Source organism: Coturnix japonica, chromosome 2 (assembly GCF_054131305.1).
Source record: "Coturnix japonica strain WE chromosome 2, WE-NBRP24, whole genome shotgun sequence".
Classification (NCBI taxonomy): domain Eukaryota; kingdom Metazoa; phylum Chordata; class Aves; order Galliformes; family Phasianidae; genus Coturnix; species Coturnix japonica.
The window spans coordinates 71359355-71375101 of NC_140664.1; the positions used below are offsets into that span (position 1 = coordinate 71359355).

The window sequence follows — 15747 nt, forward strand, 5'->3', positions numbered from 1 at the left end:
GAAAGCCTCCTAAAGGATGCACAGACATCAAAGTGACACTGAGGAGCGAATAAAAGCAGAAATTCAAGAAGCTGATAAAAGCATTGAGAAGGGGAAAAGGAGAGGGAAGGGGGCTGCCTGAAGAGGGAAGTCAAAGTAATCAAGGCCATGAAACCTCGAAAATACATTTCATGAGAAGTCGCTCCTTTCAACACGCACAGCTATTTGAGATCTCTCCCCTGCCTTCTCTTTTTCCAGCCCACAGTGGCATGTAAGTCTTCAACATCTTCTGACACATCTCGGGACAGCAAGTGCTTAACTGAGCCTGGGTTGCGATACAGCATGAAACGCAGAATTAATTGATAGAGATGTCAGGGGGATTACCTTCAGCAATTGGCAGGTATTTCAAAAGCCTTCAAATAAAAATAGAGAATGTTTGATTTCTTGTCTCTTCCTTATTTTCTGAATAGGAAAAAAGCCACACTAATTTCATTTTCTGTTTTATTATTTGCATTATTTTTATCAGTAATAAGCCACAAGAACTTTAAGCCTCAAAAAATGAAGGCGCATTTACTGTGTAAACATGCAGTTAATTTCTGAAAAATGGAAGTTTCTTGACCATGACCCTATCTGTCTAACCAGCATCCCTCTGCACAAGGTGATCCGTGGCTTTTCTCAGCTCTGTAGCCATGAAAATCACACGCAATACCTGTACAATGTGTATGGCCATCCGTACCTGTAACAATTCAAAGAGATCCTACAGAGCTGCAAAATGATTCTGGGAAAGCAAACAGAAATGCTGATTTTTAAAACATAAAGATGGGCAACAAGTAGGGGTGTATTAACCCTATTCTGTGACCATTTTTTTGCCATACCTTTGTATTTAAGTTTACGTAACATGCTTCTCAATTAAAATCTGAACATCAACCGATTTTAAATGAAGATATTATTAGAGCACAATATGGACTTTATTAAATATGAATTAGTTGTTCACAACACCTTCAGCATGACAACGGGAAAACAATGCCTTCAGGCCACCATTACATCTGCCCTGTTTCCTTCCTTTTCTTCCTGTCATCACACATCTGCTTTGTCAGCCCAACAGCATCTATAGGCAAAGAGATTTGTTCCATCCTTCCTAGAGCAACCAAAATGAATTTTATTTGATATAAACACCACAATTTTATTTCTGTGTTAAGAGTTAATGCTTTTCAACACAGATTGAGGCAGAATACTTAAGTCTTACCTCCAACAGATGATATCATATTATTACTCTGGTTTCACATAGGGAAAATGTAGCTCATAGTCATAAAACCAAGGTTTATTTTCTAAATTGAAGATTAAGTGTCATGGAAATGTGTTACAAACCATATTATGGGATCTGAATGTTTGATGCTCAGACTCTGGGATGTTCTTTTAAAACACAAACAAGACAGGCAAGACGGGATAGTGAAGGGCAGTTAAAAAAACCAAATCCATCACAATGTTTTAACACAAAAACGATCTGATCTATCCCAGGGCTTTTCTAACAACAGACCTTTTGGATACAGAGAACATCATGGCTACAAGGTTTTCCAAGAGAAACAAAGCAATCAGCTCCTGAATATACTAGAAACCAGATACAAGGGTTGAGTTGCAGGTCTGTGAACCAACCCAGAGATACTGTGGGGGCATTCTTTGATAGAAGTATTTTCACTCCATATAATGATAAACCAAGAAAGTATTCGGTCTGAAGTGTGGAACTTCAAATTATTCTGATTCTCCTACAATGTAACAATTCTGCTTAGAACAGTGACAAGGCAAATGAGAACTGAAATATGCATAAGGAATCAAAGTAACATCATCATTACCATTTCATGCTCTAAAAAACTGTAGATGTTTGGTAGAAAGCCTCATGTTTTGAAACACTCTTGCTGATACTATTCCTTTAAAACAATTTTTCATGCAACATTTATGCTATTAAGCAAGTTTCCTTGTCAATGTGTGTTTATATATGCAGCAAACTCAGTACCAAACAAACAATTCCAGTCACAACATGGCGAAAATTTGGCTCAGAAGGGAGAAAAACACCACCAAGACTTGATAATACATTGAAACCTTATTTTCAAAATATGTAAATGTGGTGCATTACCCAAGAAAACAAGTTCTTCCCAATCAACCACAAAACGTACACAAGTTTACAGACTTTCATCAGGCATTAAGTAGTTCCTTTTTCACATTCAAAAACCCAAGCAGCAAGGATCCCTGTAAAATGATAGTTTGTACGTCTACATCGATTTAGAACAAGGGACTTTTTAATACCATTAATCGGTTTGAAGTAAAATACATGCATATGTTACATTTGTTTTCTTTAATTACTTTTATCTATTAATACACCTATACGTGCCAACCCCTAAGTCAGTTCTAATGAAAACCAAACGTTTAAGTGCATGCTTAAGTACAAATGCATTGTACTCGATGTATTACAAATGAATTCACATGTGAATACCATAAATATTAAAAGCCCAGAATGAATGACATTTTGCTACTGAAGTCTGCAAGGTAGTAGTTTCCACTTGCTATTTTAAATAGGTCAGAAATGATACACTTGCATACTGCTATTATAATCCATTTTAAAAGTGAAAACTGTAATCATATCAGCAGCTATTATAGACTGACACCCTGCTTTTTCTAATGCTAGTTTAATATTTTCAAAACAGTAAATTGAATGATGATATTCAGCCTAGAGGAGAATATTAAAAAAAAAAAAATCCAAACTGGAAAACACACATTTCATAACTGTGCACCTATATTAATGCATTTAGAAGTTAAAACAAGAAATTGTGTTCCTGCAGGTAAAATAGGAACACATTTACAGTGAATCAACCTGCAATATAGGTCACATTTGATGATTCTCTGTTTAGAAATACCTCTCCTGATCAGATCAGCAGATAGTAGTTCCACACACACAAAGGGAAACTGCATATGAGGGCAGTTTTACATTAAATTTTGTTTATATAAAATATTCTTCCGAAGTCCTAGGCAGTCAAATAGATTGCCTCCCTTCCCCTTTATCACCTACAGGGACAGGTGACAGATTAGAGAGAAAAGCAGTAGGCAGCTCATCAAATCAGCAGTACTGAAAGGACAACATACATGCACTGCGTGACCAAGGCTACACAAACTGATTCAGCATATTAATATCTCTAGCGTATCAAGTAAGGCAGCAGACAGATGTGCCATTTGCACTCTCACTGCTCGTGCTGCACTCATCCTAAAGCTGAATGCAGATTTTCAGATCACTACAAGATTTCTGGAAGGAGATGTAAGTAGAAAAGGACAGTATGCAGCAACTCAGCTATACAATGTAAAAGGCTTATGCTGAGAAGTAGTCACAAAAAATACATCTCTATGCGTATGAACTTCTTGACTTCGAGACTGTAACACTGTCATTATGAACCTGGAGCCTCTTGAAGGGTAAAACTCCTGAAACAAAATACTTGTCCAATATGGTCTTAAAGAAGTCATAGTACAAAGAATTCTTAAAATAGAAGCTTGCAAAGCGCATTATATTGTCAGAGCAAATCTGTCTCCATCCCGCTAAAGATGCTAGATCGGTGATCCGCATATAACTCTACCTATCTTTTAAGGCAAAAATGCTTCCAAGTACCACTGCTTGTGGGCTTTAATGCAAAGTCCTGGCGATTGTCCAAGACTTGAGAAGCAAGGGCACGCTGCTTTTTCATTTGTCTTTTTAGGTCATGACACAAGAGATCACACTGATGTCCAATAATGTTCTCTATACAAGTGCAGATGGAAGTCAGGACGGCATTCCAAAAAACACTCCTACATTGTGCATCAGCTTTGTGTTTATGTAAGTTACTTAAAACTTCCAGCAGGACTTAATAAAACATAAAGCTGAGAAAATATAGCATACAACATAGAACTGAAAACTAAAAGGCGAAGCAGGGTATTTTGTACATGGCAAACTGGCATTCCAAGCAAATACTGATAGTTAAAAACAAAAAGCTTTTTTTTTTTTTTTTGAAAAAAATGAAAAACTAACCGAACGTATTTTCATTATTCTTACTAAATTTAATCTCTTCCCTAATCCTATCCCCTGCGCTCATAATATGGAACGAAATGTTCATCACAGAAACAAGCAGACTGAGTTAGAGGCCAAAACAGTTGAAAATTAGTAAGGAAAATATCTGAAGAAATGCAAGACAAGTTTGGGACTCAGGATACGCTTAAATCTTCCGGTGATAATAGAAACACATAAATAAATAATCCTACTTTTTTCTGTCTCGTCCTTGAGAGCAAGGTGGATGGTTACGTCTGATCTTGTAGCTTTATACTGAACTCTCCTTATGGCATTGCTCTACTACCTTCAGAACAGCAACCAAGAACGATGGGTATCAATTAACAGAATATGACGAAAATGACTTTCAGGCTACTCACCAATGACTAAATTTGAACAACAGAGCTATCAGTTTTCCAACTCAGTAGATGGAAGAGCAGCACTTTCTAATAAAATCATAGAAACAACAGCTTCTGGGGAAAAAAAATGTTTCTCCCAACAGATTTCAGTAAAGTTGATCAAATACTCCTCCCAAACAATTTGATGACTGGACTAAGTCAGAAAACAACTGACACTAGAATAAAAGAACAAATAGTATCACAGCATAGGCAGATGGCATTTTCAGTGCTTATAGGATTTAAGAAAGCCTCTTTGCTGAGTTAATACTAGAACAGTTTAACACAATTAACAACTAGTCGGGGGCTGATCAGCAAAAATAAAATAAAAAGCCACCCAAAAACAAAAATAATGCCCCAAGCCACGCTGCCCCTCCATGATTTTTTTGCCTCTTATTTCTTCATGTTGATTCCTGTAACATATTTACTGATGGAACTATCTCCCACCACCAGCCCTCCAGCCAGCCAGGCTTTCCTGGTGCAATAACTCAGTTGTTTCTCTAGCACCTCCTCTCATTTACAGCTGTCCTCTGGAGATTTCATGACTGATCCATCCCAGGATGCTATTTATGCTGTTCACAGTTGAATTAATCTCAGTAGCTCATTTATCAAATGCAACTTTATCACGGAGATCCTTTACCTCCTTAATCATTTTCACTCAATAACCTGTCACTTCTACAACTTTCTGGCTTGCTATTAACTACCAGAGGACAAAATGTGTGAGCTAGCATGGTTTTCTTAAAAATTTTCCCCAATATCTTAGCCTTATGACTGATGCCTTTTGCTGGGAATCTATTCAACCCTTCCCACTAATGGTTATTTTCATCCACATTTGGAATGGAGGTGAAGACTGAAAAACACCAAACTCCTACAGATTGTCTCAGAACTCAGAGCTAGGAAGAAAATCATCTGTTAATGATGTTATATCAGGAACAGGCATGGAGGTGGTGACTTTACCTATTTCACATGCCCACCTAGAATGTGACAGGCTGTTGCCAGACAGCAACCTCCAATGCCCCTTCCTGCAGAAACAGTTGCCATATGCACTCATCCTTGCCCAGACAGCAGGACAAAGGAAGAAAGCTGAAAGCTTTTGGAGAGCGTGGAAAGGGGTCTGGAAACTCAAGAACGAATCAAAGGTTGTGTGGGGCAAAAACAAGAATACAGTGTTGGGAGAAATGCAAGGATCCATAGAAAGCTTAGAGTCTTCCACAGAAAAAAAATAAAAATAAATTAAAAAAATAAAATAAAAAGCAAAAAAGCCAAAAAAGCCCAAACCAAATCACTGCTACATTTTGTTTCTACTCTCATCTTCAAATTCTTGTAGCTCTGAATTGACAGTCTTTTCTGTACTGAAAACACATCCCCCATCTGTCATAAACAGGTTTCATTAGTACCCTTCCAGTATTTCTGCCTGTATCACTAATATTAATCAGATTAGTTCCCAGACCGACTTAAAGATGTACTAAAGCCCAATCTGTATCCCAGGACATCCCTTCTCAGTATTCTTTCTCATCTTCTTTTCCAGAGCAATCTCCCTATTTACCAAAACAGCTTAAAAACTGGAGAAATATAAATAGCTGAAGTAGAGCACCTCTCCAAGGGCAACTAATTCTCTGCCAATTTCTTTATCACATTACAAGCCCTGCAGGTCATCAGAAGTATAAAGTAAGCCAAGTTGCTGTTTTTTTAAACAGTAATGTCACGCAAGCTTAACATAACAGTTATTATTGCCACTTTTCTTAATACAGTAATCACAGCAAGGGTAGAGTATGAGCTTTATTTTCTGCATGTTTTATAGCCATCAACTACATCTCCCCACTACCGTGGCTAGAATCACTTAAGTCTCAACACTAAAAACTGCCCCAAAGTCTCCATACTAAACACAGAATTTCCAAATTTATTCTGAATCAAATCTAACAAGTATTTTATAAAAGCTAATATTAGAGTTATATGTAATGTGTGTATTTTAAACATGAGTCATCCTTACAGAACTGTTTCACTTATAAAAGCACACTGTACCACATCCATCGTTCAGGAAGTAATAATACATGTGTAAAAATTGCAATACTTCCAAAAAAATATATAGACCTTAATATCAATCTTTTATCTTAAAAGGAAAATATCTCATTATAATTAATGCTTAGTTGCAATTTTGAACTTTGGAGGACCGTAAGTAGCACAACCAGAGTACTGGCTTTTCTGAAATACATTCAAGTCTTCTTCGATAATGCATTAAAAATGCCTTTAGACATAGTCCAGCATGTTGCAGCTTTCTTTCGCAAACATTTCTTTGCCCTAGAAATCCTCAAAAATTCCAGGTTTCTATGAAGCTTAAAATACATCCTTTTTTTCTTTTTTTCTTTTTTTTTCTGGTCTTTATTAGATAAAATCTTTTCTATTTTCTCTTGTATTGTAGATAGATAGAGCTCACAATTCTTCTGTATACCAAACTCATTTTCACTTCGTGAATTTTAAGAGAAGTGGAGCAAATAATCACCAATATGCAGGAGAACTCTTCAGTGGTATAAAGGTCACTCAGGCATACTGTGACTCTATTGGGGGGACAAAAGTAGGCAGAGAAGTGTCTCTGCCAGACTTCTTCCTATTCTGTGCTTATTGAAGGTTTTCATATCAGTTATGGTTCCCCAGTTATGCTACAAGTCTGGGACTTGGCTTTCCATTTTGTCAGCTTTTCTACAGCTTTGCATCCAAAACACATTTGGGTGTGATGAGAACCAGATACTAAGTGACTGGCAGTGCAACTCTCTAAATATGTACCAAAAAACAAAAAGGGAAAATACATATGTCATCTAAGCCCTTAGCACAGTGAGACAGTCACATAGATTGCTGGAGCCAGCGGTAGAAGCTGCGAGCACTTCTTGAGGGCCAGCACACTCCAGAAGCAATGCTGCACAAGACGCCAAAGGCACAGACAGTAAACTAATGCTCTTTTAAGCAAAGGTAAAAAAGCCCAACCTCTTAAGCCTGCTGTATGGTTAAACAGACTTCAAAAGAAATCATTCCATTGCACCTGTCACCAGGACTTCAGACAACCAGGTCCACACAGCTGTGGTTTGCATATCACCAGTGGGCCACAAAACACCAGCTTATCAAGTACCCCCACTTACATTTCACACCTATGTAAAAGCACAAGACACGCTGCGAAAACCACTCCCCATATTTTTAGTTGTCTTCTGGGGAAGTGGGGTTTTTTTTTTTGTTGTTGTTGTTTTTTTTCCCCACTGTAATGTTAGAAAACCAAGGAGAGAAATCCGTGAGGATTTCTAGCATGATAATGAACTAAGTTAAAAGCCTCTCGAGCCAATGGAAATATTGGTGGGCTAGGCCTACAGTGATTATATAATCATCTAATTAAACCAAAAATGTATTCATATAAATGACACTGTTTCTGTTTGATTTATAATGAGACACAGCCAGCTACATTTTGATCAAGTCTCATTGATGCAATGTCAAAATAGCATTAGCTGGCTTCTACATAAAAGGAAAAAGGGTTGAGTGACATCTCCACAAGATTTTCATTTCCTCTTAATCTACAGAGTAACCCAAGTCATTAAAAATGAAACAACGAGTTCAGTTAGTCAAAATTGTCTCTTAACCTCTTTCAGTCTGAGCTTACACATTACATTAAAAATGTGTGATATAGAAATACTACACACACATAAAAATGTTTCACTAATTTTAAAATACATGAATATTTAATCTTTTCAATTATTCAGCATCATTTTCTAAAGAACCATCTTGAATCTGTGCAGTAAAAACAAATACATTATAAACAGGATGCCATATGAGCTACAATATTTAAAAATTATGTTTGCATGGTTTCAGCTCTAGTGCCTCAACATATAATACAACACTCCCAAATAAACACCAGTAAATAAATTGGGCAGATTTGGTTACCAGAACATCCCTATTCTTGTCCCTTTTCCTGCAGAGTAGAGAAACCTGCAGCACTGTTCCACATCCACACGCACACCTCAGGCACCCGCCCTCCTGAGCTGCATGATTAGAAACCAGAACAAGTAGTTGGTAACAGACTGCTGTGGAAGGAGGAGTGGAGATTTATCTAAGGATGCGCTACACAGGAGGAATAAATTATTTCCACTGCAGCTTTTAAAGCATTTCTACTAATTCAGAATGCTGAGAGGACCAGAATAGCATCACGTTTACAGTGCTACTACCAAAAGAAATACTGTCACGTGGGGAAATATTAAAAAAACATGAGATCTGTAATCATACATTTAGCTACAAATCAAATTGATGAAATGCCTGCACTAACATTTACATATCTAACGTAATAAAATAGAAGCAGCACACCAGAAAAAAGAATACTGCCGTAAGGAAATCTGATCACAAATTCATTTGTACAGAGATGCATTCACAGGCTAGAAGATACTTTTGGGCAACGTCGAACACCATATCACATCTGATCTTGTTAGAGTGAAGCAATCTTTCTAAGAGCACGTAGATGAGTATTTCCTAATTTCTAATTAACCTCAGCCTATAGAGATGGGGAGCAAACAGTTTATCATGAGAATTTTAAAGGCCAATCTTTCTTTTTGTATTATTACAATAAAATGTAGAAGGAAATGTGATTTAAAAAAAAAATAAAAATAAACTTGGTTACCACAGAAGGTGCAAACCAGTCCACAATTAATGCTGACACTAAAGCACATGCTTAATGGTACCTCTTCCTACCAGTCATCTGAGGACTGATATTGCTATTGCACCATTTCAGATTTATTCTTTAATTCCCTATTTTATTCATTATATCAATTTAATTTTAGGCCACATACAGAGACACACACAAAATAGCTGTTCTTCTATCCAGGATATCATTGAAAATAGAGGACAGATTGGAAGATTCAGCTCTCTTGATGCCACATACCCCCAGCAACATGCCTCCATTTCAGTTTGAGGAATTCAAAACCAAAATGAAATAAAATACAAGTTCTGTCAAGATGTACAAACTAGTAAAGGAAACAAAATGGATTATGCCATGAGTATGTATGCTGCTTGATATAAACCAACAATTCTGAGTGCAAAGTGGTCACACTACATTTAGCAGAACAGAGTGTAAATTAATTTTGCCACCTTTATGTGAAGTCAACCATCCTGTCTAAATACATGGAAAACAATTATTTCATATATTAAGTATTTCTAATGAATACAACTGAAAGGAGTTCTCCCATACCATGTGAGCTGCCTAATGCAAGATGTTAAACTTTAATATGCATATATTAATATCAAATTGAGTGGTCAAAACTACAACTCATAGGTAGCACCTTGATAAAGGCATACTCCAACAGGTCACTAAGATAGTATAAGGGTTCAGTTTTATGTTATCTGTTGATCCCGGACACCAACTGAAAAAATCCACGTGAACAACTATATAAAAAGCTTCTTCAGTGGTTATATAAAAGAAAAAAAAATCAGAGCAGAAATCCACCTCTCATTTTGATTTTAACCAATGCACCATTCTAGACATCAACTTAGTTACAAATTAGCATCTAAAAACGTTCTTAATTATGTTAACAGGAATGCTGCTTCATATAACACAGGCTGCTCATTAATATAAGCAAAAGCAATCAATTTAAAAATATGATTTTATCATTTATTATCTCACCTGAAGGAAATAAAAAAAATAGCACAACTGTATCTATCTTAATGAATCCACCTCTCCAATTTTCAATATTGAGTTTCTATCTTCAGATAGAAATTCTCCTCCCCCCCTTCACCCTCCAATATCACCCCACCCTCAGACAAAAGTCTGCCTGAATATTAGCTAACACAGTACAGTTGCCTTTTTATCCTCTTAGTAGAGCATATTTACTCACACACAATCCAATTAATATTATTTTGACAATAATGCAAAAGAACAGAGCAAAGTAATAAGCAAAAGCTCTGACAAAACAGACATGAAGTCACTATCTCTCAGAAATTTGCTAAATCAAGTTGATATTTAACCTCCCATGTACAGCACGCCCTTTACAAATCAGGCAATTGTGGTAAGTGAAAAAATGCATAAAGCTCGCTTCCATTAGCTTGATAAATTAACCAAGCAAATAATAAGGATAATAAAGTTCCACCTACATGAATTCTTTGGAGTGCTCTCAGGGGCTCCTGGAGATGACATGGCAGTGAGGAAGAAGCAAGTAAACAGGAGCACAGTACCAGTCAAGTGAAACCTCCAGTTAGCAAGCAGCTCCACCGATGTGCATCTTCACTGATGTAGAACAAAGACTGATGCTGGAAGCCTGCTTTTTCAAAGCAGTAATACGGCAGCCACCAGTTTTCAATGGGTCACTCATACACAGCTGCATACACATTGATGTTCCAACTCCCTGCCTTTGCAGAACCTGAATGCAAGCTAGCAGCAGCTGTGGCACACCAGAATGCATGCATGTATTTGGGAAGATACCACATGCAGCTGAATAAAGGGGTAGCTGAAAGGGGAAGTGCTTCCCACTGGGTTACAGTTCCATGGCATGCAGTTGCAGCATGCACTTATTTCACAGAGAACTGGAATCGACTGAAAATGTTTAGAAATGAGGAAAAGGTAAGGGAAGAATCTGTTTTTCTCTTTATTATTTATTGTGAAATATTCATATGGATCTCCCCTCAAAGTATTTTTCCTTAATGTGGCTCAGCTCAGATACCCCACAAACCAGATTATATACTATTCTCACTTCACATATAAAATATTCAAAAACTTGAAGGCAATTTTTTTTTAACACGTTAGCAGTCTTCTCTTCTGAAAACTGAATTTTCTGTGTCACACATCAGGATTTTCATTAAAGAAAAAAGCAGATGTGTACGCAGTTACGAAATTATGGAAGCAGCATAGCGCCAAGAATCTTTGGTCATGGTGATGCTACAGTTATACAACACTGTTTTTGTGTTTCACAAATTGTTAGACATTGCTCAGAATTTGGCACGTGCTACTCCTTCCGTTTAGGAGCATTCTCAGTGCTGCTGGAAACCATGACAGACAGCGTGAGTGCTTTCTCTCTTACTTAAAAATAACACATTTCAAAAAGCTTCTGATCACAATTTTCAAAATAGAGTACAGACAAAAAGGAAAAAAAAGTATGAAACGCATATTTCTCAAATCCTCCTGATTAGAGGGAAAAAATCTCAGGAATACGTAGGCCTATGAAATTAGTTTATTTCGCTGGTGAAAATAATGCCAAAAATATTAATGAGAAAGATTAAAAGAAAATCACGATCACAAGAAAATCCCACCAGCAGTCTAGATTTCAGTAATTAAAGAATGAATTCCAGTTAGCTCTGCAGACACAATGGGCTTTCCCCCCACAGTCAATCCTTTAAGGACTATAGACAGCCGAAATAGTACACTTTTAAATATTTTATTTTCTACATAAACTGAGTATGACAGGCCTTTTGTCCCCATGAAATTTGTTCCCATTACCTAAATGGCTCACATTCATCTTTTTCTCTATTGTTCATTCAGTCCCTCTTACTTTATTAATACATTGGCCCCCTCCACTGCTTACAAAAATGGGATTCAGAAAGGCTGACTCCAATCCAGAGCCAAATTCTGCTGAAGCCAGCAGGAGTTGTACACATACATTCAGGAGCCATCTTATTTCTAGCTGCAGTGATGTTAAAACTGTTGTGGAGTCTCTGATCCTTGAAAGGGCTTCTGACTTAATTTAAGACTAAAACACAAAAGTAAAATTTGAGGGCAAAAATGAAAGCCACATAAATACATCAATATTAAAATTTGTTGGGAGAATAAGCTAGCTCCTTCAAAACACAAAGTAACATATGATAGGATGGAAGAACTTAAGTGCTACATAAGAAACCCACCCAAAACAAGCACCCAAAACCACAAGATTCTCTGAAAATACATGGAGATGAAACAGAATTATAAAGAAAAGAAGTATCCCTCCTCTCTCCCCCAGTCATAATTAGGATAAAAAAGCTGACAAAGACAAGGTTTCTGAAGTATCTGGAACACTACTATTGTGTGGCTATTAGTTAATTGTTTGAATGCTACTTTCAGGTGACAGCTACCTGATGTCTTGTCAAGTAAATAGACCACAAACAAGCAGCACTATCAAATTTGCTGCATGCAAAGTTGCATTATAGACAAAACTCACAACAAGCAAAAAGAAAAAAGTATTTAAAGCAGTAAAACAGAATTAGCTTGAGGTGGAATAAATGACCAGAACAAAAGCAATCTTTAATAAGCTGAGCTGCAAGAACACACAATATTTGCTCCGAAGATGGATGATGAACTGGTTTGTCCATAAGTAACCTGATATCTGTCTAGTGTCCTTTTCAAAATATTAGATTTCCTTCAGAAATCCTTCTCTCTACAGCTTTTAACTTCCATACGCATTTCCAATGTCATATATAACAAGCTTAAAATCAGGTGCCATTTCATGATCAACTAAGGTCCACCAAAGCTTGTACTGGCACAATAAGGGAAGCCCTGTTTTTCCCTTGTTAACTGAAAACTTGGGGGGAAATTGTTTCACTCTCACATCCAGCTGACTGTGTGGCCATCTTTCACTAACACATAAAGGGAAATACTGTCTTTAAAGTGATTCAAGCTAAACATGTAGAGAATATTTTTCCTACAGTAGCACAGAGCTTACAAGCAGCTAGATCGCTGATCTAGACAGTTTTAAAAAGTGTCATGAGAATTAAACAGATATGAGAGTTTGCAGATAGGAAAACACAACAGGAAAATCGAATGCAAGGCAGCTATAAGGACGCTTTACCATTTTCTTCTCTTCCACCTGTCTTATCCTATTACAGCATGATGGAAGACTTAAGTAGTTAAACTCATTTGCCTTTCACTCAAGAATTGTCTAGAGGAGACTAAGTCTCAAGTTATAATAAATATTCTCTTGAGAATTGAATATGTGGGAATCTTGGTCAATTCTTGTCACAAACAATACAAAATATCTGAAGTTACAAGGCTTGATGGATTAGGAAGGAAGCTGGTGATGTGCATTAAATTCCCAAAATATTTTCAGCAAAATACCACAAAATAATGAAAAAAAAAAGTCCAAAGCCTGAATATTTTGGAAAAATTTTAACTCCATCTTAGCTTTATGACAACAGAATGAAGCAAATGTTCTAAAGGTCTGAGACAGTCAGCATGACTTCAACAGCAGCAGATTGTTACAGATCAGTCTGGTGGCCTTCTATGATGGAGTGACAGCATCACTGGACAAAGGAAGGGCAACTGATGTCATCTACTTGGACTTGTGCAAGGCCTTTGATGCAATACCATCAAAGTACTTAGTCCTGGTAGAGGTCAGTAACAAGTGGTGCTACCCAGAGATCCATCTTGGATCCCACTATTTGTGACTAATTGCACCCTTAGCAAGTTTTCTGACAATGCCAACACGTGGAGTTTTTGGAGCAGGTCCAGAGGAGAGTCACAAAGATGGTCAGAGGGTTGGAGGACCTCTCCTATGAAGATGGGATGAAGGAGCAGGGCCTGTTCAGCATGGAGAAGACCCCAAGGAGACCTCACTGTGGTCTTCCAGTACTTGAAGGAAGTTCATAAACAGGAGGGAAATCCACTTTTTACAAGGGTAAAAAGAAGGACAAGAAGGAACAGATTTAAACTAAAAGAGGGGAGATTTAGATGAGGTATCAGGAGGAAATTCTTCACTCAGAGAATAATGAGGTGCTAGAACAAGCTGCCTAGAGAAGCTGTGGATGTCCTATCCCTGGAGGTGTCCAAGGCTAGGATGAATGAGGCCATGAGTAGTCTCATCTAATAGGAAGTAATCATGCCCACAGCAGAGAGGTTGGAACTAAATGATCTTTGAGAACCATTCCAACAGAACCATTCTGTGATTCTGTTTTCTGGCATGACAGGATAAGATTTGTCCTCTTTTGCATCTGCGCTACGTTTTTTTCCCACTCCCCCAATCATAGTCAGCTAAATAAATTCTAAAATAATCAAGAAACATTCAGGAAGCACTAGCAGCAGAAGCACTGCTTGTCTCCCACAGCATGCTTCAGAAGCTGGACCCAAATAAATAAGACACTTATCTGAATAGGGGAGGAAGGGTGATTGAAATGTGAAATCCCCCAGTACAATAGTACATCATTATTATCCAACTTGGTTATGGGCGTAATTTGTCACAGAAAGTTCTTCATAGTAACAAAACATGATGAATTTTCATTGTGAAAGATATGGGGGTAATATACTCGTAAACATTGCAGGAAATGGACTCTATGGAGCTGGTATTGTTTTCTACCATAATGTCACTTACTCTTGCTCAGAAGTATAGGGGATGGTGTACTCAAGATTATGACACAACTTCCTCATGAAAGAATGAACTGCGTCAAGAACAAGCTGTAAAGATCTCCAGTACATATTACTCATGCATCTGCAAGACTGTATGAGGACTAGAAAGGATTAGGTATTTGGCAGCCTTCAGAATACAATGTGAAAAAGAAGATCCTTAGGCTAGAAGAAAAAATAATTATAAAATAAAAATAAAATCTATTTGAAATATAGTTGACGGAAGTCCATTAAATAAAAAAAAGAAATGAGGAGAAAATTACAAGTTCACCAGAAGCATCTTGGATTATAAAGATCTGCTTCTCCATTGGGACCCAATACTTTAACCTAGTAGAAAACAAACAAACCAACAAGAAAAACACACCTTGTCTCTTTACCATTCTCTTTTTCAGAAAGAGCATTTTGACGAAGCTTTTAAAAATTATCAGGACTTGTTTGGGAGAGATCTCTGATGCAGAGAGCTGGAAATATATTCTGTTGTACTGTAAACAGAAGTGCTGAAAATGATCGTATGACCAGTTTCCATGAGCTTGAATGAAACTAATCCTGTTAAAGCTTATAAATACACATGACTCAGTAGCTAAAGCCACATGCATATCTGCCCTTACAAAGTTTCTAACACCTTTCATTGTCAAAAAGTGATGAGCTGCTGATTTTAAATAGCCTAAATCGCTTACTTTTCTTTCCAGAAACGTAACTCAAAACATTTTATCCTAAATCCCTTGCTTATTTTTATTAAAGAAATGGGACTTCTACAAGTTATTTTAAAACCTGACATGTAGAGTTCCCACTTGGATGAAACCTGAATTAAACTCAGCAACGTAAATTATTACCACTGTACAACGTACTGCTTTTACTGCTTTAATCTTCTTCCCTCCCCCTGTCCCCGCCCCCCCCCCCCAATTTTTTTTTAATCTCATTGCTCTGCTTCACTCGTCCATCTTTTAAAGAGGTTTACAGTATTCTATGAACATTTACTGCACAGTACGGGA

The 15747-nt window shown here is 37.2% G+C and overlaps 1 protein-coding gene across 2 annotated transcripts in view; it reads right to left on the reverse strand.

Moving 5' to 3' along the window:
* Positions 1-15747, reverse strand: part of DTNBP1 (dystrobrevin binding protein 1) — a 66611-nt gene that overhangs the window by 18840 nt on the left and 32024 nt on the right. Inside the window, exon 1 of one of the 2 annotated variants that reach the window (XM_085540186.1) lies at positions 10549-10822. The exons of the other annotated variant lie outside the window; for it this stretch is intronic. Coding sequence (XP_085396312.1) covers positions 10549-10591 — 43 coding nt within the window. The 5' untranslated portion in view covers positions 10592-10822. Of the gene's footprint in view, positions 1-10548; positions 10823-15747 lie in introns of those variants that run through there. 2 annotated transcript variants of the gene reach the window in all.